The sequence below is a fragment of the Schistocerca gregaria genome, chromosome 8 (assembly GCF_023897955.1).
Source record: "Schistocerca gregaria isolate iqSchGreg1 chromosome 8, iqSchGreg1.2, whole genome shotgun sequence".
NCBI lineage: Eukaryota > Metazoa > Arthropoda > Insecta > Orthoptera > Acrididae > Schistocerca > Schistocerca gregaria.
The window spans coordinates 146,123,324-146,150,038 of NC_064927.1; the positions used below are offsets into that span (position 1 = coordinate 146,123,324).

Consider the following 26,715-nt stretch of genomic DNA (forward strand, 5'->3'; position numbering starts at 1 on the left):
TGTATTTACAAATTAAAAGTTTATCAGCCGCTCACAAATAGAGAAATTCAATTTCCCTTCAGGAGGTTGCCGTTGAAATCGGGTAAGAGGAATTTTAAGAATGTCGTTCTTTTATGTAAATGTGCATGAAATGTCCGTCATTTACCCGCAACACTACTGTTACGAATGAAGGTATATTTTTGTCATATGTTTTCTGCTGTTCCGTTATCAGCAGCACAATACTATTTACTATTTCCTCAGTGTGGGCGCGTGAATATCTTAAGTTTACAGAAATTTGCAGTGTAGTATCTCCGATTTCTCCTGTTTATCCTCGAGAAACCAGAATTTCTAGAGGATACTCTGAACTCCAATATGAATGACGATAAGCTGTAAGTTGCCATGACTTTTATTGTTGAACCAGCTCACAGTGGTTACGAGTAGCATTACGTCATGCTTGTGCCATTAATGCCTTTGGGGTGGCATGGAGGGGACATCGACGTATACGCCAAGGTTAGTAGTTGCTACACAGATACACGCCCCCACACATGTGAAACGTCCTCGAACGACCAAAGTTGTTTGCTGGTAAATATTGTATATGTGCAATGTTTTGATCTCACCCGTCCAGAAAGCTAGTATGCGCATGGAACAGTACAGCATCTTCGCATGCGACCTTTGATAACTATCAACATTTTGATGTCCTGTGAATAGTCTCGCTTTAAAAATTAAATGCTTTCCAGCCCTACATTGGACGTCGACCATATGAAAATACGATCGGCGAGGTAAAACCTCGTTTTTAATCAACGTTATTGCGATGGATAACGAACAAAACTGGTTTGACAAATTTACTGTTATTGTGGAACAGAATATTAGAGGTGTACAGGTAAGGCAATCACATGAATGACTTGTAATCATCAGCAATAAAAGTGACATAAAAATTGTTGTAGCAACAGCTGAATTTGTGTTTGTACTGTATTTCAGATTGGCATATATTCTGTGGGAGTGATCGGACTTGTTGTGGCCTTGAAAAGTGTGCGACCGGTAATTATTATAACTTATATATATTCCATATTAAAACTTAGTAGCGTGGTATTTGATAATCGCCAACGTTGTTATCAAGATAAATTATCCTGTGTATTTTGAGAAAATTACGGTCACATGAAAACATTCCAGCTCTGTACGCTTTTAATGAGCCTGTGGGCAAATGTCATACCGGTACTCAAATCTATAACAAGCGAGCAGTTGTAAATGCATCCACCGACATTGTCGTAGAAAATTGGACTTCGGTTTGCGAGAAAATTTTGGAGGATCAGTCATTTTATAAAGCCATCTGAAAGTGTCTCTCGTGGAATTACACAATTTTGGAGTAGGTACGAGAAAAGAGTAATGAATTTTGATAAAGCATTTCTATTAATGTTTCAAACTGTGCATTTAGTTTTAGAGCTCTTCTGACATTTTGTTATTCAGTGACAGATGCAGAAACATTTCAAAATCTCAAATTTTACGTTTTATAACTTGCCTGTCATACTGTCATTGGTATTTCTCATATTTTCCTTGCAGTTTAGTTTCTATTATGGCTACTTACCAGAAATAGGTACTGGATTACCGTATGCTACTTTCACAGACCTAAATCAGGAGGGAAACCTTACCATAACTTAACTAGTACTCTCATTGGAACAAATTAGTGTAACTAAACTTCCTCTTTCTGTGACGCGCATATCTTGGATGTGTAAAACTGATAGTGAAATTTGTGCTAGAGCAATAATTCCTCAAAGCCATAATTGTCATCTAATTCTGATAGTCCATAATTATTTAAACTTGGAGAATGACTTTATAGCTTGTTGGAAGTGTATGAGACACAAAACATTTTTAATTGGAGACAGAACTTTACTTCTGTTTTTCATGTACCTACAAAAAAAAATGATAAACACACAAGCGAAAATATTTGAAATCTTTCTTTATGTGAAGCTATGTTCAGGGGAATCGAAGACAACAAATGTTGCTATAAAGTCATCAGTTCATGTTAAACATTCAGAATTATTTAGCTAAAGGATCTACCAAAAGAACATTCCACAAAAGGTAAAGGAATAGATAGAATAATGACAAACTTCTGCTATTCCTAGTAGATATCACCTGTGCCATGTGGAATTTTTGCGACTTTTCCTCCCTAACACACAGTCGGTGGCAAAAAACTGATGTGTTCATTTAAGACTTCAGATCCCTTCAACCAAAATGTTTTTGTATTATAATGTATGGCATTGTATAACAGATTTACAAGGGGCATTCAAAACAGGTTCCACACAGGAAATTGCTAAACTTTACTCAGCAACAGTGGTTGCTCCACTGTCAAAGGATACATGGGTGGTTTATACCATGGCCTTGAATGAAACTAAATTGCAAAGATATAATAAACTTTTCTAGATTGTTTCTGATTACTGTTCCACAATGCAACAGTAATGTTAAATGTTGATGATCAGTACTGAAATAATTGTTTCTGTTTATCTAGATGGGTCGTACACTAGCACAGACTCAAATGCCCAAGTGTAGATTGATTTTAGGAAGTCATATGGGTAATTATGCTACTAAAAAAGTCACAAATTATCAAACCGGAAGAAGAATTCACCTCAGAAAAATGTAAAATTACAAGTAGACAGATTGGTTGGTCAGATTTACCTTAAGGAAAGGAAATTCCAGTATTGCTGATAAGGGACAGTAAAAAATAGAAAAATAAAAGCACAAAAACTACTCCTAGCTTTTATTGGTCATTTCTTGTACGTCATTGTATACTGTCAGAACTTGTCATGTGTAATTCACATTTTCTCTGAAAATTTAACAACAAAAGGAACAGGTGAGAATATCTTTCTTTTATTCACCAGTTTGAGTACTGGCTTCATTATTTAGAGTATGTTCAGGATTCACTTGCAGTTTTCCATGAAACAAAATTAAAATCAAAGCATTAGCTTCTATTAGGACTGAGGGACTGAAATCTTACAGGTCATCATTTGAGGAAGAAATGTATGAGAATGTATGTATGGAGCACATGGGGGAATGAATCATTCCCAGTGGGAAATTTTGGATAAGAAGAGAATTGAAGTCTTAAAGATGTGGTGCTATAACATGACATTGAAAATTAAGTGGGCTGTTGGGAAGTGAGATGGTTCTCTACAGAATCAGCAAAGAGAAATATACGTGCAAAACATTGGCAAGAAGAATGGGCAGGACTGTAGGACATGTTAAGTCATCGGGGATGGAGTTGAAGAGGGTGAAATGGGTGCAGAAAGACATAGGTTGGAATGTATACAATAAGTCATTTAGGATGTTGTGGATGTGTGCTACTGTGAGATGAAGAGGTACCTGGTACTGGGTACTGTTTTTAGGTGTTCAGTTTGACCTGTTGAACATCCACTGGAAGGTGTGGTCATGTGGGGATGATGGAAAGGCAGCCTTTGTGGTATTGCTCAACCTGCTAACCAAATCTAAAAGCTGTCTCTAATGTGCAAATCATCAAGCACTTCTTGCTGACCAATATTTTGCAAAGTTGTGAGAGTATATCAAGAGATCAGCACCGTGTAATAGTGGCGCTGTGCATGGCCTGCTCCATTTTGAGGAGACTTAAAAGATTTTCTCTTTATGAAGCTATTACTAGGTAGCATATGGTAGTGGATTCCCAAAGCATAGTGTCATCATATATGGTATAGGCATTTTTTGTAGCAATTGCTTAAAAATTAGTTTGGGAAATGGATGTGAGGTATGGTATTTGCTGTTTTTGATTGTGGTCACACCACTGTTATTATGTCTGTGCTTTGAAGTCATCTTTTCTCTGGAGGCAATAAACCATAAGCACAAGCATACCAATCTCTTTACAGTGTCTTCCTTGTGCTTAGAGTAACACATCATTCACAGAACCTGAACCTCTTTCACTGTAATATATGGGAGCCATTTTGACAGTGTATTTTTTCTATATATTCGCTCTTAGAGCATTTATGATGGGTAGCGACTTTTCATTTTCCTCAAGAGGGCTTTCAGTTCCATTGCTTATATGTCCTCTTCAGGCTTATTGGACAAGCCACAGTCTTATGGTATTTGGAACTATCTTTTTCATTTTATGGTTTTTCACTAAAACATCAACAGGAGATGTCGTGGTATAATGCTCCCTTTCAGAATACAAAGGTATGTAACAGGCGATTTTATTTGTATGTGGATACGAGTATAGGTGAATAAACGCTGATAGAGAAGATAATAGGCAAAAATTTATATATGCAGTTTTGTTCAGAATTTGGATTTGACAATTATCATCCGAAACTACGTTACGCTATACTCTTCAAAGAGTTGGACTGGTCGAAGTAGCATCCATATTTGTATATTTTAAATGAATTTTTGAAAGATGGCCAGCTTCTGTCAGTGGTAAGAACCATGCTGGACACTCTGCTGCATGTTTTGGGAATTTGGTGAATATAATATTATAGTCCGCTGCAGAGTGAAAATTTCATTCTGGAAACATCCCCCAGGCTGTGGCTAAGCAATGTCTCTGCAATATCCTTTCTTCCAGTAGTGCTAGTCTGGCAAGTTTCGCAGGAGAACTTCTGTGGAGTTTGGAAGGTAGGAGACGAGGTACTGGCGGAAGTAAAATTGTGAGGACGGGTCGTGACTCGTGCTTGGGTAGCTCAGTTGGTAGAGCACTTGGCCGCGGCAGGCAAGGGTCCCGAGTTCGAGTCTCGGTACGGCACACAGTTTTAATTTTCCAGGAAGTTTCATTAGTGTGCATTGCATTATTGTTGTTAGTGTGAAATGGTGATGTTTCAGTAAGAAACCTTTCATGCTTTTGAGATCAATTGTCAGTGCCACTTCTGCTTTTTGAATGTGAAATTGGGATAACATCTCACCTCTTGTCTCTTAGTTCATACCGTAAACCAAATTTAATGGAAATGTGTTATGTTACTATTAACATTTGGGCATTGATATTATATTTGTTCTGGGTTGCGGAATTTTTAAGTTGTTTCTTTCTGATAACTTACATAAGGTGACATCATGATGCTTTCTGACAACGCAGATGAATGCAGTCGCATGAAATCTTTATTTAATTCTAAATTCTTAAATTGAGTGTAAATACTAAATATTTTACTAGCAACCTGATCCAGCTTTGCACACACAGCACTAAGTATCTATGGCCACTTGACGTGTATAATATTTAGTGATGTACACAAACCTTCTTCAGGAATCAGTCTATTTGTGAATACTGTTTAAAAATCCCTACAGTAGTTCCTGAGATTAGCCATGACATACAGAAGGAAAAAACTCAGTTGGACACTTTAATAGATCATGTAAATATGTCTATGGCTTGAACTCTTTTTTTTTTTTTTTTTTTTTTTTTTTTTATTATTATTATTACCAGATATTCATGAATCACACGACAGTTATTTGTCGGTAGAGATAATAAAATGGAAGTATAGAGTGGTCACAATAAAACTGTCTCGCATTATCAATCTGTTTCAACCTTGACATGACTTCATGAGGTGTTTGACGAGAGGATAATCAGAAAAGACAGTAATATCTTCTGGCCACCATAATTACCAGATACTTATACTACTGAATTTTCTCTGTGGAACAAGTTAAAGGGTCAGCTGTATTCAGACAGTGCCCACACAATGGAAAAGTTATAGCAGATCATTAAATATTCAATTTCTACCAGCCCTCAGGCAGAACTGCTTCATGTATTAAACCAGTTAATTAACTAGGGAAGCTTGTTTCATGTAAGACTTTCCTAAACATTTTTCATGTGAATCTTACTATTTTAGTGCAGCAGTATAAAATTGGCGCAGTCTTTATTTTTGGCATTCTTACCATACATTATATCTATTTTTATTGTAGACTATGCAGAAACTGAATATTCAAAATTTGAAGGCTAAGAAAACCAGTGATTTGTTTAACTTATGAAAAATATCAAACAGTAGAAAATTTAGGATGGAATATGACAATATTATGAAAAGAAAAGTTGCTACTTACCATATAGTGGAGATGCTGAGTTGCGGATAAACACAACAAAGACTCTCAGAAAGTAAGAAATTACACACACACACACACACACGCGCGCGCGCTTGCACATGTGCAGGTTTGTGTGGGTGTGGGTGTGGGTAGTTACTGACAAAGGCTGTGGCCACAAGCTATATGAGAGTGTCTTTTAATCGTGCCTGTCTTCAACACGACATGTCTTCTTTATGTTAAGTAGCAATCTGTCTTTTCCTACATTGTTAATATGTTTGGATTTATGAAGAGTGGAGTACAGTAAGAATAGTATTTTAGTGGGCAGACATTTACTTCCGTACCACAAAGCAAGTATAGAAATATTTCTAAATGCACTGCTTATATTCATTCCTGGTCTACCATAGAGTATTATAAACAGTTTTAAGACTCTTTCTTATGTCTTCACGATAAAGGATGACAGCCAAAACAGTTGCAGGATAAAAATTTATTAAAATTCTTGACCGAGGTTTCAGTATATATAAAAATACCCTCATCAGAAGTAAAAAATCCTGAACAGGAAGACACTTTCATTAGCAAAACCTTAGCATCGTAAATGAGAAACACTAGAGTTTAAGTAACAGTGAAATTTCCAAAGTAATACAGGCACGAAATCTTTTAGTTACTTACTAAAATTACATCATGCAATGGAGATTTGCTAATGGAAGTGTCTTCCTGTTCAGGATTTTTTACTTCTGATGAAGGTATATTTATATATACCGAAACCTCGGTCAAGAATTTTAATAAATTTTTATCCTGCAACTATTTTAGCTGTCATCCTTTATCATGAAGAATTTCAACAGTTGCTGTTCCAGTCATGTTTAAAATCTTGAAATCTTTGTTATATGTTTAATACCAAATTAGGTCTGCATATGTGTGGCAATAAATCTTCAGTATTTGTGTGTGTGACTTTATTTCCCAAACAATTGAAAATCCAAGATGGAGTGTGACTATTTTTTTCTTTTTTTATTCAGTTCTCACGCTTTGTAAGGCCTCAAGACATTCCAAAAACCTTTGTGGAACGCCATGTGCCGTTAAAGGGGCGAGTCTTAGGGGTAGAACTAGGTGGTCCAGCTACACCACCATTGCTAATGGTGGATCATCAACCAATTATATCCCTTACACGGCAGTCGTCATCTTGTCTACCTGTACATATTGCTGGTGTCGACATTTCTGGCAATGGAATTTCTTGGATGCAGTCTGTACTGGTTGGAGATCAAGTGAAGTTCACACCACTGAAAGTTAATCCAAGCAGTGTTAGCTGCATAGTGAAAGCTTCGGTAAGTCAAAATAAGAATTTCATAATTATTTATAGTATACTGAGAAAGTTGGACTTTGTTTCCTCGTAAACATTTAGTGTGAATAAACCTCATATGTGTATGAACGTCATCTGTAAATGATTCCAAAGTCAGACAATTGAGTTCTAACAGTACACAACTAATGACAGTTGACAACTGATGACAGGGCAGGAGTATAATGATGCACTATTGTGACAGAGTGAAGTGTCGTAGGATATTCTTTCCTGTGAATTAGTTTGTTGCACCACTAATTTATTATTGATACCAGAAATACTAACAACTTCATTTTAAAAGTAAGAAAGAGATCTCATTGATTAAAATCCTAGTTGAAGTGGATTCAGGTCCTTATTTGACCATCCAGATCTGTTTTTCCCATTGCCTAAATCACTACTGGTGAACCGGTTGGTGATTCCTAAGACAAGGCAGGCATTATACTGATTGTTGCACTCAAGGAATGCTTCAGTATTGGCTTGCTGTTCAGATTGACTAAATTAATGGGTCAGATGCTGCTGTTTACAATTTCTTAGGTGCTTTTTTTACTTCAGTATTTTACACAACTATTGGTTGCATGTTATCTAATTGACTATTACGATGATTTGCTGTGCCCCTCGACAACAAAGGGATCAGACTTCTGATATCTGAACTGTTGCCTCCCCATGTATACCTAGAAATAGTTGCTTGTCATTCTGGAGCACTGGAACTTCTGGCAATGGCTGCTGTGCTAGATGGCCCTTGCTGTGGCTGGATAGTGCCCACAGGGAGAGCCCCTGATCAAAGTGAGTGATATCAGGGTGGGTGCTTTGTGTGTGAAATCCATTAAACTCCAAAAATCTGGCCATTCTTATACAGCCATCTCTTTAGTTTTGCAGTGGGTCATATAATGCTGCTTCTTATGACCCTGCGGCCTTCCCTCCACTTTCTACATTCTGGGAGGAGGGCCGATCTTGCCAGCTTGGAGTGAAAATTTTTTTCCCCACTACCTGGCCTGCACTAGGACAGATGGGGACACATTTGTTGCCACCAAGCTGTTATTTTTTGTGGAAAATATTGATAACAGATTTGGTGAAGTGGAGTCTCTTTGTAAGATGTGGTTGCGTTCACTGTCGACCGGAACATCTTCTGCTGTCAAATCTGCAGCCCTTCGTGCTTGTGATCATGTGGGTGACATCCCATTGGCCATTACTCCCCACCATTCTTTAAATATGGTTCAGGGAGTTATTTTTCGTGGGGACCTCACCCTTCAAACTTATGAGGAACTCCAGGCCAATCAGGAATGACGGTGAATTAATTTTGTTTGGTGTCTTCAGAAAGGTCGTAAGGACGTATTCTGACAATTGAGGGATATACCACCCCCACCTCCTCCCTGCCACCCAGAGGAGGTCGAGGTTATGTTTTATTGGTGTCATATGAAGCTGTACGTTCTGCCACCCGTGAGGTGTTTTCGATATTTACTTTCAAAGTCTGAATTCCTCCATCACTCCAGTGGTGTCCCTTTGTACTCTCAACTCTTACAGGAGTTTCAGGATGTTATTTCTTTTTTACGCCACTGGCTCTGTATCTGCTGATCATACGAGATACATTTACATGTCTCTTATTCACACGGAACTGTGTATTGAACAAGCTGATGGTCTGGCTGGGGGGGCCTGCCACCGACCCATGTTCTCAGTGACCATTCCGGGATCAGCTTTGTGGCTTTACATCAATTTCTTTCTTACTCAGTTGTGGACAGATTTTTTTTTTTTTTTGGGGGGGGGGGGGGGGTCGGCACTACCCCCTGTCTAATAAACGTCGTACAATCCAGGAGATTCCTAGCATGTGGCATTCTTCTGTCTGCCTCTCTCAGTGGGTATTTACTATCCTTTGCTGTCTTCATATTGTTCATATAAAATTGACTTATGGGTTTTTGCTCGACACTGACGTGTTCCTCTCCCCCGTTTGTAGTTGTAGGGCCCCCTCAATGTGATCCATATTTTGTTGGACTGCCCCTGCCTTTTGGCCCTCTGCACTAAATATGCCTTCCGACCTTCCTTGTCATGGGTTTTAGTGTACGCCCTTCACATTGTTAAGTCTGTCATTGTTTTTTTCTTGAAATTGGTTTGTCCTCCAAGGTTTAAGTACCTGAATTTCTCACTGGAATTTTGGTTCCTTGGTTAGCACTGGTGTTGGTTATAGAGGCCTTGGCCATGCCTCCACACCGGCCAGATTCTCCTCATCTTTTCCCTACATTTTGTTTGGTCTTTTTCCCCTGGTGTTACTCCTGGTGTGCTGTGAACATGGTATGGTGTGGGGATCAGGAAAGATCTGTGGCAATGCTGGTGCCCAATGTTTGTAGCATCTCTGGGGTGCCTCTGCTCTTGCTGTCCCATCCTCCCCCCCCCCCCCCCCTTCCTCAACCTCTCCCTTCTCCCATTCTGCTTCCTGTTCTTTACTCTCCCCCCCTCCCATTCTGCTTCCTGTTCTTTACTCTCCCCCCCTCCCATTCTGCTTCCTGTTCTTTACTCTCCCCCCCTCCCATTCTGCTTCCTGTTCTTTACTCTCCCCCCCCCCTCCCATTCTGCTTCCTGTTCTTTACTCTCCCCCCCCTCCCATTCTGCTTCCTGTTCTTTACTCTCCCCCCCTCCCATTCTGCTTCCTGTTCTTTACTCTCCCCCCCCTCCCATTCTGCTTCCTGTTCTTTACTCTCCCCCCCCTCCCATTCTGCTTCCTGTTCTTTACTCTCCCCCCCCTCCCATTCTGCTTCCTGTTCTTTACTCTCCCCCCCCCCCTCCCATTCTGCTTCCTGTTCTTTACTCTCCCCCCTCCCATTCTGCTTCCTGTTCTTCTGCTGTTCTGACTTCCCTTTCACCTTTTTGTTTTCCCATTTTCCCCTTCCCCTTCCCCTTGACTGTGGTGTGCTGTTTGTGTTGTTCCTCCCATGGTGTCTGCCAGCTTAGATCATGGGACTGATGACCTCACTGTATGGTACCAGGAAAGCCAGAAGAATTACATAAAGAGTTTCTGTAGGCAGGGTATGTACCAAAATATTAAGTAGCTGGATAAGCCTTGACAGAAGAAAGGGAGGTTACTGAGTTCCCCATGTTTCTTTCTGAGATGTTGAGATGGGATCATTGTACCAATTTTTGCCTGGATCAGGCGTCACATGAACTCCAACAGAATGAGCAAGATAAAATATCGGGCGAGCATGGTACTTATGAGATGTGTACCACAGACTAGATTTAATAGCTAGGGAGTTTTTACACTTTTACTTGTCCATGGCATTCTCTTTAGCAGGTGAAGATAGGGACTGGTAGACAGTTCCTCTTGGACTCTAGTGGAGTGCACCAGGAAGACTATCTAAGTGTCCCATTCTGTAAAGTTTGTCCACTTAGGTAAGAAATCACTGCAAATGGTGGACACTCACAACATGAGTAATGTAAGTGGCAAGCAGTTGGATGACATCACTTTGAAGGTACCCAGCAGGATCTCAAATCCACGACGACTCCTGAAAATGTGCCCATTTCAGGTCTCATCAGTGCAGTGGAGCAAGTAGCCAACACATTTTCACCAAATGTGGCAGAAGAAATTCGCTGGGAGATCTGTAGGGCACTCACCAAGAAAAAGGCTCCAAACTTTTGAAGTGATGAGACAGTTGAACTGACAGTTGAAGACAGCAGCATCATGATGTTGGCAGCAGACAAAGGTAATTCCATAGCCATTTTACTCCAGGCTGATTATGATGATAAAGTTTATCACTTTCTTGAAGACCTTGATACAGACTTTTGGAATGTGACCCTACAAAGTAGCCAAGGGTTCTTTTGAAGAAAATGGTTATGGCTGCAAGGTCATTACACAGTTGAGATTGAGAGTGCCAGTTCCACCTAGACTATAGGGGCTGCCGAAAGTACATAAAGAGTACATGCCACTGTGATCAGTTGTCACCAACATTGATGCATCAGTGCACCCAACAGCCAAGTATATGAAGAAACTGGTGTTTGCATATGTGAGGAAGTGTATTCACCACATCCGCAACTCGGTGGACTTGCAGTGTCTCAAGCAACTACATATAATAGAATCTGATATAATGGTCAGTTTTGATGTGGTATTTCTGTTCACCAGGGTACCACTGTAAGACTCACTAGAACTGGTTGCAGAGAAATTTGACGATGCTCTCATGGACTTGTTCAGGCACATACTGACCTCAGCTTATTTTCTTTATTGGGGCCAGTATTATGAGCAGACAGAAGGTGTAACTGTGGACAGTCCTCTGTCTCCTCTGTCCTGTCTCCAGTGGATGCCAACATGTTCATAGAGAGATTTGTCGAGGAAACATCAGAGATGGCTAGATGCAAACCCACATGCTTCTTCAGGTATGTGGAGTATACCTTTGTGATCTCACATTGCGGCAGGAAGGAGTTCATTGAGTTTCAGGGACATGTTAACTCTCACCTGCCAAATGGTAAGTTCACCATGGAACTGGAATGGCCGGTTGTCGATTCTAGATGCACTTGTCAGAGAGCAGATGGGTCGTTTGGCCCCAATGAGTATCACAAACCTAGAGAGAGTGATTTGTACCTACAAACTAGTAGCTGTCACAATCCATCGCAGAAGAATGCAGTTATATTGGCCCTCAGAGCACACACAGTGTTATATCTAAATAGTTTGGCAGCAGAAATAGAACACCTACAATCAGTGTTTTGCAAAAATGAATACATGTTCAAACAGATTCAGGAAGTCCTCCAACCAGCCAGTCCACCACATGCTCAAGAAGAGCAAGATGAAGCAAAGACTGTGCCGTACGTCTCCTGTGCGGGATCTGTTTGTGCAAAAACCTACAGGATTTCACGAAGTGTAACATAAAGTGTATGTTCCGTCCACCTACCAAACTAAGGGGACTACAGGGAAATGTAAAAGGTGACCAGGAGCTATGAAAACTAGGAATTTATAAACTCTCTTTGTAGCGTGGTGCATCATATATTGGCCAAACAATTAGGATAGTGGACCTAAGATGTAAAGAACATCAGAAGTGTGCTTGTCAAAGACAGGCAACGAAATCAACCATTTCCAAGCACCGTTTGGAAGTCAATCATTCCATGAACTACGATGAAATGAGCATTCTGACACAGACCCCAAGTACTGAGAAAGTATTGTAAAGATAAACGTGATGGAAAATTCCATGAATCATGACACTTGGGAATCTCCACCAAAATTGCTGAACATGCAATGGGGGCCAGCAGCAGAACTCTTCGATAAGGAGAACTGAGAGTTTAAACATGCAGAACAAACTCCAGACAGAGCACCAGCTGCGCTAGACCGAAGATGGAACATCGTAGGATGCTTCTAGTGAGAACGGATCATAGAGGGACACCTAGAACCACACTGGACAAAAAATGGAATGCTGGCACTTGGCCTGGTATACCGGATTGAAGAGGGAATGTATAAGAATATTTATAGTGGGAGATGCCAAAGAGAACACCTAGACTTGCATGGGACAGAAAATGGAAATCCAATGCATGGACGGGCACACAATACAAAAAACAGAATGGCAACATATAGCCCGGTGCACCTGACTGAAGAGGGAATACCCAAGGATGCTTTTAGCTGGTGCAGACCGCAGGTTACAGGCCAGGGCCTTTTCACATTCCACTTGATGAGCAGTTTCAGGTAACACCTGATGCATATAATGAGTCACAGTGTCAAAATATTGCGCATGGACAGTGTTGGCATCTGGCAGAATACCCAATATCTAAAGAAGTCGACAGATCACCGGGAATGCCGAAAGAATTCTGTGCCACAATAATCTGTCTGAAAGTGCATAAGATCTTTGTAACGACATTTTACAGATCATTTGCAGACAGTGCCTTGAAGTCATAAAACTTTTAGAAACAGCTTTAATAATGTTGTGAAAGCTTAAATGCAAAAATCATTGCTTGTATGAGCTTTAACGTTTACATTCTGCCAGGGGATGCTTACTGGTAGCACCCACAGTGGTGGATGTGCAGCTATGGGTTATTCTCCACAGTAACATTCCCTATGAGGAGTGAAGGACATAGTGGCCAACATTGATTTACCGTGAAACGGATAGCCCACGATTTATCTTACCATGATGTCCAAATGTTAACAATAATATTCACTGAGCAGTAAAATACTGTTCATAGAAGAAAAGTACTGCATCACAGAACCATAAACAGTGTCTTGATGAGTGTTTAGAGAGAAATTATGGGAAGAGCTCCAAGGAGAAATATATAAATCAGACAGTCTTTATGGAAAGTCTTTCTTAAATACAGTAAAACTTGCTAAAATCATCACATGTATAATTCGGAAATCTGCCCAAATCGTACAAGTATTTCAGTAGCATACATTCAGTGCACTTTTATATGCCAAATTTTTTGTATACAGTGGAAAGTGTCTAACGCGAAAATGAAAAGCAAATCTTAGAACAAACTTAATAATTCATTGTATAATGTGGAAAAGAGCCTATACAGCACTGTTGTATTACAGTTCATTAGTTATTCATGACTCTATGAGGACTTTATGTATAACACCTCTCTTGAGCAGTGCAAAACCAGGAAAAGAGGTCCAGTGCGGCGCTGATGGTATGGACCTAAAACCACACCACTCTGTGCAACAATGAATAAGTTACACTCAGTGTCGGTACAGTATATCAAAGGAAATGGTTCATTCGTCGTCATTCTGTTTGTCAGCTTTCTCGTTTCCCTCATTATTGGTGCACACCGGCGCATACTGGAACATTGTTGCGCATCTATCAACACACTGCTGCAATGTGTGCAGTGAAAGAGATGTCATTATTTTCCGCCAGTTTCAGTTTACTAGTAGCACTTTAAGAAATGCAGTAACATGATGTCGAACAAACGATATCTATCGTTAACACTTAGTGAGCAGATTAATGTAATCAAGGTGACTGAGAAAAACAATCTCTCTGTACACAAAATTGTTACATTTAAAATGGGGAATAACACAAATTTATGAGACTTTAAGAAACAGTGATAAGATTCGGGATGAATGGATGAAAGGGAATGAGCAGATGAAAAGAAGACTGGAAATGAAGAAATTAATGTAATAGTGTGGGAATGCGTGGCCAAGAAACTTACCTTTATCCTGACCCATGTTGCAGAGTGAGGCTCTGAAAGTCACTAAAGAGCTTGGAATTGAGCTGCTCGGGGGAACAAAGTGGTAAGCGCCAAAATCACAGCTTCGAGATACAGCTCATCTAAAGTTTAAATTGATCTGCAAATCTGAATAATTTTTTTTGAACAGTCCTTTTATTCTGTAGTGATTCTAACATCTACCTTCTGCTATACAGACATAAATGAAACTAAGAACTGACTAAAACAAATGAAATATACAAAAATTATTACATTACCATACACCATTAACAACACATAGTGATAGATCATTACATATTAAATTTTGTAGTAAGTCTTCAACACTTTACTGAAACTGCAAAATCATTCATCACTCTCATTACTAAAGTCTTTTTCATCCAAGACTGTTGGCTTTAGTGACAGGAAAAATCCATGATGGACAGGAGATATGTAATTTAGCAGCGACAGGACGTCAGAAACTTTCTTCTTTTCAATAAGCCTTGGCCCATTGTAGTTAAGTCGAAGCGTAGGAACTGGTCCTTGCGTTCCAAATTTCCTGAAGCTTATTTCATGCTAAATGTCATGACAAAATGTCTCGCTGATGAATAATGATGATGGTTATCCGGAGGTCACCTTCCACCTACATACTTTCCTTAGGTTGACATCTCGACCATCAACTGTCTTCTTTCTGAAGACAAATGCTTCTTTAGCGTGTCTTATTTGATAGAAATCCTCTCTTTTCATATTATATTGAAGTAATGGATTCTTCTTAGCCAACTTCGCACCACTGATCTGGACTGTACACGTCTTGTACTTGTCGGCAAACGTAATTTTCAATTGTACTTCAGGAACATAATGGTATGTACATGCACTTACCATTATGTTCGTGAAACGTACTAAAGACAGTATATTTACAAAATAACATACCTCTGAGTCATCTGAATCGTTAGGAATGTATTCTGGATCCCTCTCAAAGATATTAGTATCATTGGAAGTATATTCCTCGTCTTCTGCCATGTTCACTGTTGCCATAATATCGGAGATGTTTTTACTTGCCGCCATTCTCTGTCACTTACCATTATGTTTCCGCAGCAGACGGACAGTGGCACTTACCAGTAAGCTCTGCCCTGACATCTATTGAGTGAATTTGGAATTACTATTAAGTTTACTGCATTGTGCATCCCACAGGTGGTGTCATTAGCCATCTACCACAAAATACACGGCGATGGCACTTACCATTGTGTTCCCCCGAGCAGCTCAATTATGGAGTTTAAGGCATCCATAGGATGGCTGGACAGTTTCAAAGCTAGGCACAACATCGTGTAGAATGATGTGTATGAGGAAGCTAAGAATGTGCAGGAAAGTGTAGCAACAGAGTGGAAGACAATTAACATAATAAGTTTTAATTATGACCCAAAAGACATTTTCAGTGCCGATGAAACGGGACTGTTTTATCACTTGCAGCCTTCAAAACTGCCAGCATTTCGAGGTAAAACGTTCACTGGCAGAAAAAAATCTGATGAAAGACTCACTGTACTACTGTGTGGAAACAGGTGAAATGGAGAAGTCACTAGTGATTGGAAAGGCGGAAAAACCATGTTGCTTCAAAAAGGTAGATATCATTAAGCTTCCAGTCACATAGTGAAGCAATAAAAAGGTGTGGATGTTGGGTGGTCTTATGCAAGCATGGTTGGCTCTTTCAATGCCAAAATGGAAAAAGGAAATTGCCAAGTTCTCCTTTTCCTAGACAATGTAACCTGCGACCCGAAAGTAATTGTCTTGGTTTCCTCCAAGTTTATCCAGCCTCACACATCCCATGGACCAGGGGGTTATTTACACATTCAAGTGTCATTATAGGCGATTACTGATGCAATCTCTTATTCTTAGTGTTGAAAAAGCCAAAAGTGCATTTGCTCTTGCTCTTGCTTTCTGTCCTGGATGCAGAAAATTTGATTGGCCTGGGAGTAAAGGAAATAAAACTTGAAACTATCACAAAGCAAGGTTTGGGGGTCAAGAGCAAGATGCTTCTGTGGGCATCAAAGCTGAAGAAAATGCAGCAGCGACTGCTGAATTCATGAAAATGCAAATCATTTCATGTAGTGCAGATGATTATATTCAAAGTGTTGACTTTCTGTCAACTCGCTCCACTTTCACTTCAGCAATAGATTTAATAGAAGTCCGCAACTCAGAGGATGAAAAAGAAACAAAGGAAGAAGAAGAGGAGCAAAATGATGTCCCGAGAAAAATCAAGATGCCTGAAGAAGCCACTGTATGCATAAACGATGTTATGCAATTCGCCAGCACACACAAATTCTCCCATCTTTTTGGAACTACTGTATGGTGCAAAAAATATCTTAGAAAAAACATTTTGAACAGGAAATCAAAACAAATTTCCCTCCTTGGTATGTGGCAAAAAAGTGAAATGTAAAGCAAATAAACATGGGAATAATATGTATGTACATACATACAATAATTAACGAATTTAAAGTTAGAGTAAAAATATAGAAATGCCGTGTTATTTATCAATTAGTGCAATAGTCCATTGTTCTGTTGTCCAATATACAGTAAACGAACATCTGCTGTGCTGGAGTGAAGGTACATAAATACAGTATATGCATAATTAAAATGTTTTACTGTACTGTACATGACAAGTTTTACAAGCCCAGTGAGTTTTGTGAAATCTGGAAACTTGTCCAATTTGCAAAATTATTTTAGTTGCAGGTGACTCTGTTTTGAGCAAGTTTTACTGTATGTTCCTACAGAACCTTGATTCTTGTTTTCCTTTAAAATAATAAGGGTAACATAGAACAGAAGGAATGATAAAGGATGGATAGCTTCTGGGATTAAAGAACCTTTTGCTAGGAAGTGAGAATTCAAACAAACAAAAATAGTAATCCAAATGAAATTATACCTCCAGAAATTAGCTCTAGCAGAAATGGTGAGACTTTCAATAGTTGGCCACAAAAGTTAGTAATTATATCTTCGTAGTGTTCGCAAGCACTTTACCCAGTAATAAACAAGCAAATACAGGTGCATTAGATTTACTTGTGCAGACTCTTCATGTTTCACCAACAGATATTGGTTTCAAAAATACAGCCCATAAGGAAATTACAGAATTCTTCAGGTCACTAAGAAGTACTGATTATCATGGTTATGATGGTGTTTCCTGCAGATTATAAATGTCCTTTGCTAACTTGATTGGATTAGCCATGTACTACACACATTAACAAAAGTTTTGCATCATCCCGGTTCCCAGAACTCCTGAAGACAGATGTTGACTGTGGATATTGTATCACAGACACAGTCCCTTTGACTGTTCAGAGATGTCACTAAACCCACCCAAAGATGTAAACAACCATGCATTGGCAGTGTCTATTAGACAGAGGGGGTCTAACAGCCGATCAGTTCCAGTCATTCCACCAGGAAGGAGTTACGTGGATCATGTTGTCTATAGTTCAACCATGCCTAGACAGTAAATACTGCGGATCGATCATGTCCACATTGTTACTTTGTGCCAGGAAGGACTCTTAACAAGGGAAGCATCCAGGTGCCGCGGAGTGAACCAAAGCAATGTTGTTCGGATATGGAGGAGATACAGAGAGACAGGAACTGTCGATGACATGCCTTGCTCAGGCTGTCCAAGGGCTACTACTGCAGTGGATGACTGTTAATGTACAGATTATGGCTTGGAGGAATGCTAACAGCAATGCCACCATGTTGAATAATGCTTTTTGTGCAGCCATGGGACGTCGTGTTACAACTCAAACTGTGCGCAATAGCGTGCATGATGCACAGCTTCACTCCCCGCGTCCATGGCGAGGTCCATATTCGCAACCACCACACGATGCAGTGCGGTACAGATGGGTCCAACAACATCCCAAATGGACCGCTCAGGATTGGCATCATTTTATCTTCACCAATGAGTGTCACATATGCCTTCAACCAGAAAATCGTCGGAGATGTGTTTGGAGGCAACCCGGTCACACTGAACGCATTAGACACTCTGTCCAGTGAGTGCAGCAATGTGGAGGTTCCCTGCTGTTTTTGGGTGGCATTATGTGGGGCCGACGTACGCTGCTGGTGGCCATGGAAGGTGCTGTAATGGCTGTACAAAACTTGAGTGCTAGCCTCCGACCGATAGTGCAACCATATTGGCAAGGCATTCATCTTCATGGATGACAATTCGTGCCCCCATTGTGCACATCTTGTGAATAACTTCCTTCAGGATAACGACATTGCTCGACTAGAGTGGCCAGTATGTTAGCCAGACATGAACCCTATCGAACATGCCTAGGATGAATTGAAAAGGGCTGTTTATGGACGACGTGACCCACCAACCCCTCTGAGGGATCTATGCCGAGGAGTGGGACAATATGGACCAACAGTGCCTTGATGAACTCGTGGATAGTATGCCATGACAAATACAGGTATGCATCAGTGCAATAGGAGGTGCCACTGGATGTTAGAGGTACCGGTGTGTACAGCAATCTGGGCCACCACATCTGAAGGTCTTGCTGTATGGTGGTACAACATGTAATATGTGGTTTTCATGAGCAATAAAAAGGGCAAAAATTATGTTTAATGTTGATCTTCATTCCAATTTTCTGTGCAGGTTCTGGAACTCTCGGAACCAAGGTGATCCAAACTTTTTTTTATGTGTGTGTTTGTAATCAGTTAATGACTGGATATATTTCCTCCAGTCTTAAATATTCAGTAGTAACACCCATCTGCAGAACTGAAGATAAGCAGATGACCTCTTATTCCAAATCTGTATCATTCCTTCCAGTCTTTTCAAAAATATTTGAGAAAGTGACCTGTGACAGAATACTGACTCATTTAATCAAGCAGAAGTTGTTAACAGCCTCTCAGTTTGAATTTCACATAGGATTTTCCACACACAAAGCAACACAAGATCTCAAAATTAAGTGCTACTGGAGCTACATAAAAAATTCCTCCTGGTATGTTCAGTGACTTTACCAATTCTTTGATAGTTTGCATTACAGAAGTCTACTTAGAAAACTAAAGCGTTGCAGCATTAGCGGCATCTCTCTCACATGGTTGGAATCATACCTCCATAACAGAAAGCAGAGGCTGTATCTTGGGCATGAAAATAACCTCAGTATGGGAGGACATAACCTGGAGTGTGAAAGGGATTGCTAATGGGCCCACTTCTTTTTATAATGTATATAAATGATCTTCCAATCACATTAAAGGGCAGATGGAAAACTGTAATGTTTAATGATGACAAAGGCGTACCTAGTCAAGGCTCCAAATTCAACCATAGCAGACACAACTCAGATGATAGGTTAAGAGGCCAACAAGTGCTCCACAGCTAACTCTTAAACCGACAGAGACTCATATTAGACAGTTTCAGACAAGTGGTAATGACCTGTTAACACCATAAGTGGACATTAATATCCACACACTGAGTGTAAAATTCATTGGTGTTCCATAACAAGTTAAAATGGGGTACACACATGGATAAACTAACTGAGAAACAGTATGTTAGGCCTTTAGAAGTATCTCCCATTTTGTTGACCCAAAGATGAAAATGTTGGCTTTTTTTTTCGTATTTGACCTTGCTGTTGTCTTGTGGAATTAACTTTTGGAGCAGTGCACCTAAAGTAAATAAAGTGTTTGATCAACAGAAGCAACCAGTATAGATATTGTGTAAAGTAGATAATTGTACAGCCTGCAGAAATCTTTTTAAAGATCATGAAATTCTTACACTCATTTCTCAAAATATTTACTCCTTAATAGTTTTTGTTTCTGAAAATAAAAATTAGTTTTAACTAAACAATGATATACACAGTCACAATACAAGACACAATAATAATGTTCATGCAGTTTTTTCCTCCTCGTCCAGTGTTCAGGATGGAGTTATATACTCTAGTAATAGGAAGTTCAAGAAGCACATGTCCAATATAAAGTAAGAAATCAGGAATCCTGAACAATTTAAAAGAAAATAAAAATCATACCTCATTACACATTCATTTTGCAAATTACTTGAACATCTAGATTCAGACTTAATACCAAGTTGCTGTGTTGGTTATACCGCTGAATGACAAGTAATAATCTATTGTTTGTAGCACTATAAAGGACATATCATCGCTTAATGTTACCAAAAATTTCAAAAGTTCATGACTGATTTACTTCACCTTTTTATATAATACTACAATGAACATTATGATGGACACAGACTATATATTTTTAAAAGCATTTCTTAATACCTGTGTAATATATAAATATATGTGTAATATATACAAGTATATTGATAGAATATATGAAATATGAATGAATTTTAATGGTGTTGATATCAATGAGATTTCAAACAGTAGTTCTCCTTTCTTGTGCACAGTTTTAGAATGACACACATCAACCAAACAAGATGTAATAAAAAGAGACTTAATATATAAATGAGAATAATTCACTGCTCTCTAAATGAAGAGTTGCTGAGCAGCAGAGAAATATATAGAAAAGACAAAAAAATGCTTAGCTTTCGACATAAAGCTTTAGGTGAAAGGAAATAGGACATAAATGCAAGAAGAATTAATGAGAATTACTGTATTATACAATAATGGTAGCATCTAAGATACCAGAATTGATACTTGTTTGTGCTATCTAGTCATCTCTGAACCAGTTATAGGAGTAAAGTGTCATATTTTTGTTTATGCTTATTTGATAAATAAGTACTGCATAGATATATAATCTACGGTGTTACTCCAAATAAATGAGCATTCAGTCAATAATGAAGAGCAGCACTAAATGTGAACAAAAACTTCAAAATACCATGTCAATCCTCAAGCAACAGTTTAATACCAAATAAAGGCTGATTAATGAAAAAAATAATTAGATGTAACTCAGTTCTGATTTTTGAACTGATGCATACCACAAAAATTTCAGATATTTTTCTTTTATTTATTTCATTAGGTTGTGTGCAAATTTTCAGAAAGGTGATGTGGCTGTAGACCTCGTTTCAGTGGGATTTGCAACAGTGTCAGCATTGGACTTCACACTGGAAAAAGATCCGCTTTACATCACATACTACAAAAGACTTTTGAAGACTGAGAAACAGGCAGAGCGTAAGGGGCATGGTATGTGGGCCACTAACAGCACATGGTTCCAACGGATATGGAGAAAGGTATGTTAAACATGTAATTCTCAGAACGCAGAATAAGGCCTCAGCCACATATTGTTAATTACCAGTTAAAATAAGTTTGATTTTTTGTATACTTTCTGAGATGTATGTTGAGGAGGACAGTATCATTAAATTCAAATAATTCTCTCTTCTCACTCCTCTCTCCTCCCCCTCTCCCACCAATGCCGTGCCTTTTCATTGCTGTCCCTCGATTCCTATCCCATGGTCTCTCCCTATCTTGTCCCTCTATCATACCCACCCCATTCACTCTGCCCCTCCCCCTCGCCCTGCCCCTCCCTGTGCCCCTCCCCTCCAGGTTAATGAGACACTAGGTTAAGAGGGACTGACATGATGTGATGAGAGTAGATAAAGGACATGGTATCTCAGAGGAATAGGTTAAAAGCAGTAAACTATGTGCAAACTTCAGCAGTGGTGATACAGAAAAAATAGTGACGTAAAAAGAGATGAAAGGGAAAGAGAAGTAACAAGTGCAATGTATAATGCAATTATCACCCTCTTTTATTCAACTCTTACTCAGAATATGTCTTGGGGAGATATGTCACATCAAAGTAGTAATTTAAATTTGGGTCAACACGATTCTTAGGACCTAAAATAGTTGATCCTAAATGTCAGAATGTAGCGAAAGACATTAGGGTTGTTCTTGAACATGAAACAAACTATAATAGCAGCTTTATATTGCATTGAGATCAACAGAATTACTGGAGTTGAAAAACTTCTTGGACTCAATGAAGGTTGGTAGCAATCGAAGCTGGTGGCAAAATTAAAGATTTTCATTGTAGTTGATGGTGGAGCAACATTGGTGTCTTCATGAAGATATGTTTTGATAGCTGGATAATCTCCATTGACAGGTCATACTTGAGAAGTACACAGATTTGCAGTATTGGTCTCTTTCGTTATACCTTGTACACTAAATTTTTCAGTGCGCCACAAGAACTTGTCTGTAATAAACTATCGATTGACAGTCACTGAGACAAATAGTCCCTTACTAATACAAACACCCTTGTTTCTTTCATACAGCATAATGATCATGGCAGTAAAATTAAAGAATTTGTTTTATGAGGAGGTGCACCAACAGTTGTTCCTTCTGTAAATTACTTACAGGTGGAATAGAAAGGAACTAAACACTGTGGGTACACTATTTGCATATTTTGTCATGTAAAGTACATTGGGTTGTTAAGCACATATGCAGAATTACGGCAGGGAATAATTGCTTTTTTCTTTTTATTTATTGGTATTGAAAGATGCCTATTAGGTTTCAATTGAATATATCAATTTTTGCACTTTCGTCTAGTTGGTTGTTTTAATTGCATTACTTTGCAGTTCTACTAGTTGTTTAAAATATAACTATCTTCAGAGGAATTTGCCGTAAAAGAGGACAATGAGAAAATACTGAAGGTCCCAAATATTGAACAGATACTATGTTGGTGAAACATATTGCTTCTGGCAATTACTTGTTCAAGTTGGCTTTAGGAAAAATTCTTCAGATGCAACTTGGGACTCATTCAAATTCTCCTTGGTGACTGTGTTCGTTATTTTAGCCCTGCGTTGATGGATTCTGAACAGTGTTTGTTACTCAAACTGTTTAAGTGTTTGTGGTCATTTGCTCTTAATTTGATTTATCACTTTCTTATTACAGAAATTTGTAATACTTTTATATTTTGTTAACGTTTCAGGTCAGTGCAAGACTACAGCCAAGACTGTTGCTACCAGTAGTGTTACGGCGCTCTTGAATAAGCTTCCCATCCAGTTCCTAAGATGATACTATGTTGCTACTGGTTGTGTGTAGAAAATTTAACCATAATTGTGTTCATTGATGTGTCATTATGGCTATCCAGATTATAGTCAACAGCAGGTAGCTACTGATAATAGTAGTGACAAAACAGGAAATCTGTTAATTAACATTAAAACAAGAATGAATGGAGTAAGGCCAAGAGCCACACAAATTTTTAAAAAAGGCTGCATCTCTTTTTTTCAACATTTGTAAAAATTCCTTCATTATTATGGTGATTCAAAACTGAATTAGGAAAGAGTATATGCATAGGCACTGAAGCAGAAAGAAAAAGGGGGAGAGAGAGAGAGAGAGAGAGTAGTGCATTTATTCTGTGATACAAGTGTGTCACAAGATAAAATTGTATCTTTCCTGGGTTAGGTTTTGCAGAAACACTGCTGTGTGTGTGGCTCTCACTCCACTTGGTCTTGTTTTCCCATGTGATTAATAGACGTTTCTCTTCTGTCACACACATCATCATGTTTGTACTTATTAATTTTAATTTTTTTATGCAGCATTGAAGATGGCGTATTGAAGTAAAAAAAACAAAAGCAGGTTCAAATCAAAGGGAAGAGGTAACAGTTTCAAAATAGCTATGTATTGGTATTAACATGTGTCAAAGTGGTTGTACATAGTTTCAAATATTATTTTTCATTGTTATTTATACCACTGTGGATACATTATGTAAAATTTTAATTGGACAATAAAATTTTGTACAATTTTCTGTACTGATACTGATTTGACTGATGACAGTGTAGTGCATATTTCTGACTCTTTTATTGTAAATGGAATAACCATTGTGGCAGAATCTTATATCTTGCTACAAACATTAGCAGTTTACGCTGTTGTCTGATATACTATACAGTTCTTATATTTGATGTAACACAATTAAAAACTGTTCTTATTCCAGAGCCTTGTTTATTTCCTATGTTATCATGACATAAGGAGTAACTGTCACTCACTAAATTGAAAATAATGAAAAAAGTCAAATTAATCATGTAATCGGTTAACAAGACTTTTGATCATGGTGCTTCTTTTATAAAAACACATTTGTGCCTTAGTGAAAGATTGTGCAGGTTGTGAATATGTAATATATGTCAATTTGCCAGTGGTTATTTTGATAATTGGGATGTATATTCTGTAAATAAAGTGTTTTCTCTTGAAACAAGTTCTTGTAATACAAAACTATTTCTATTTAGTTTAAAATGAAGATGAATAAAAATTAAAATATGACCTATGAAATGAACAAATTCCAATTATATTAATGTACAAAATGCAAGAATTTTCAGATGATGCTACATTATATGAATAAACAGACAATAAATGTTATTGAATTGTTACAAGAATGATGGCTGGTCAGAAATTACCTTCAGGAGATGCATTCTGCGGTAGCGTTGATAAAAATACGCAAAATAAAAGTTAACAGAGATGCTGGCTTCTGTCATGTCACTAACTTCCTTATTCAGGGTGACAGCAGAGAAGGAAGTTGCTAGAAGTAGGAAAGAAATACAGACAATTCAGACCATAAGTTTCCCTGCTCAACATCATTTACTGTTTGCAACTGAGAAGAATGTACAGGGCATTTATGCTGCAGTAAGACATGATGAAAGTACAGCAAAATATTGTGTGCTGTTCCGAAATCACCATTAATTCAGTTGCGTCAACATTGTATGATTGACTTGTTAACATGCTAGCGAAGTAAATATTTTAAATCATCACACATTAGTGCGTAGTGATACTTCTACAATAATTACAGTCAAATTCTTAATTTGTGCTGCCATGATATCGATAGCTGCTGTGTGAATACCTTGTTAAGTTGATACTGTACAAACAACTGTTGTAATGTCTTTTTTCATCTTGACACACACTTCATCTTATTCAGTTAAAACGTCATGAATGATGGTATTTACTTGTCTGTTTCATGCTTACAATGAGGATTTTATGACTGTACACTGGTCTCACAGGAATTTTCACTTTCAGACAGATACTGCAAATGAAGAATGGGCAAGAAAACCAGTGTTGAAGGTAAAATTAATGTGAAGTATGTGAGCAGGCAACACATCACTTCATAAGAAAGAAATGGAAGATAGAACACCGTTGATGACAATTTACAAGTAAATAAGATGTGACTCAAATTGGTGGGTGGGTAGGAGGGGGGGAGGGGGTGGCTGCCTCTTAGCAGCTGCATAACAGTATTACTAAGAATAAGGCGTTTATATCAGTCAGTGTGCACAGTGCACTGTCTTGTTATACATATACTAATTGAATGCTCTTATATGCAGGTATGCTGTTAAATACTACCAAACAGTGGAAAGCCCGGTATGGAATAACAACATGAAAATCAGGGGTGGAGATTGGGTGGGAAGAGGTGGTCCAATCCAGTTCCCACCCAAGAGACACGAAGCTTTTTTTTCCCACTTACATTAAAATAAGTCGGTTATTAATTGTAATGAATATGAGATTAAATTTCGCCTGTTGCACACTTATGACGACATTTAGACTGCCAACTTTTGCAACAGTGAAGTGGTACATCTGTAAGTAGTCAATGCTAAGTTGAACTTTGGCTCCGTACTTGTTATTGGTGCATGTCTGTGCACTTTGTCTTCTATTTATGACTGCTGCCAACTTAAGTGATCTAACAGCTATAGCACTATAGTAGTGCAGCACACTCATGTTGTGTGACAACTGAAAAATAAATAAGGTAACAAGTGTGTTTGAACATGAAGAAATCTATAATTTGATTTAACATAATATTGTTACTTCTGTTTGTAATTTATTGATACTGATTCTCTGTGCCTGCATGCCTTAAGTTGCATCATTATACATAGCCCAGCTTCTGTTCCTCTTCAGTGTGGTAACAAAGTTCTCCACACCTCACACTCGAACAATTTATATATAATTCTGTCGATAAATACGTAAGAGAACTATTGCCTCTCAGATCACTACCCCTGAAATACAGAAACATGGTTTAAACAACATATATGTAACAATGATGTATCTAATACACAAGTTCGACTTATTACCAATGGCACAACAGCACCTGCTGGTTGTGTCATAGGTTCACTGACCAAGTGCTGTGGTTGTGTTTGTTTACACGTGAGTTAAATTATGAAGATAGTCTGTGAAAGTCTTATGTTTCGTCGCACTGGTAGCAAGAATGGAGTTGCAGTGCTTAGTGTGACGGAGATTGTGTTTTTTTATCCAGTTGATCTGAAGTGATTTTCATGGTAAGCCTTTTATTTATATTTGGGCAAAGTGAAATACTATTTAATAATTGTGTTAATTTAATTATGCTAACCTTACATGACAAGAAGTGTAACTTTTGTGTCATTCATTCAATATCTATAGGGGGTTCCCATTTAAATAAACCACAAATAGATTGTGGTTAATGCGTTAAAACTAAGGGTAGTGCTC

At 38.5% G+C, this 26,715-nt stretch overlaps 1 protein-coding gene across 4 annotated transcripts; it reads left to right on the plus strand.

Moving 5' to 3' along the window:
- The first annotated feature begins 392 nt into the window (after positions 1–392).
- On the plus strand, positions 393–24,469 carry LOC126284202 (uncharacterized). 4 transcript variants are annotated; one of them, XM_049982962.1, is made up of 6 exons: positions 393–489; positions 717–859; positions 958–1,017; positions 6,969–7,274; positions 21,324–21,515; positions 23,207–24,469. In XM_049982962.1, exons 2-6 carry the CDS (start codon positions 791–793, stop codon positions 23,261–23,263), a joined length of 684 nt encoding a protein of 227 aa, XP_049838919.1. In that variant the 5' UTR covers positions 393–489; positions 717–790; the 3' UTR covers positions 23,264–24,469. The 4 variants fall into 4 exon arrangements, with proteins under 4 accessions (XP_049838919.1, XP_049838923.1, XP_049838920.1 ...); XM_049982966.1 differs by having other exon boundaries at positions 396–489; positions 23,817–24,469; XM_049982963.1 differs by having other exon boundaries at positions 470–561.
- The last annotated feature ends 2,246 nt before the right edge of the window (positions 24,470–26,715 follow it).

Coding starts and splice junctions, on each gene's coding strand:
- LOC126284202 (XM_049982962.1), top strand. CDS start 791: ATGGATAACGAACAAAACTGGTTTGACAAATTTACTGTTATTGTGGAA. Junction 1,018..6,968: donor CCTTGAAAAGTGTGCGACCG/GTAATTATTATA, acceptor TTTTTTATTCAG/TTCTCACGCTTTGTAAGGCC. Junction 21,516..23,206: donor TCCAACGGATATGGAGAAAG/GTATGTTAAACA, acceptor TTAACGTTTCAG/GTCAGTGCAAGACTACAGCC.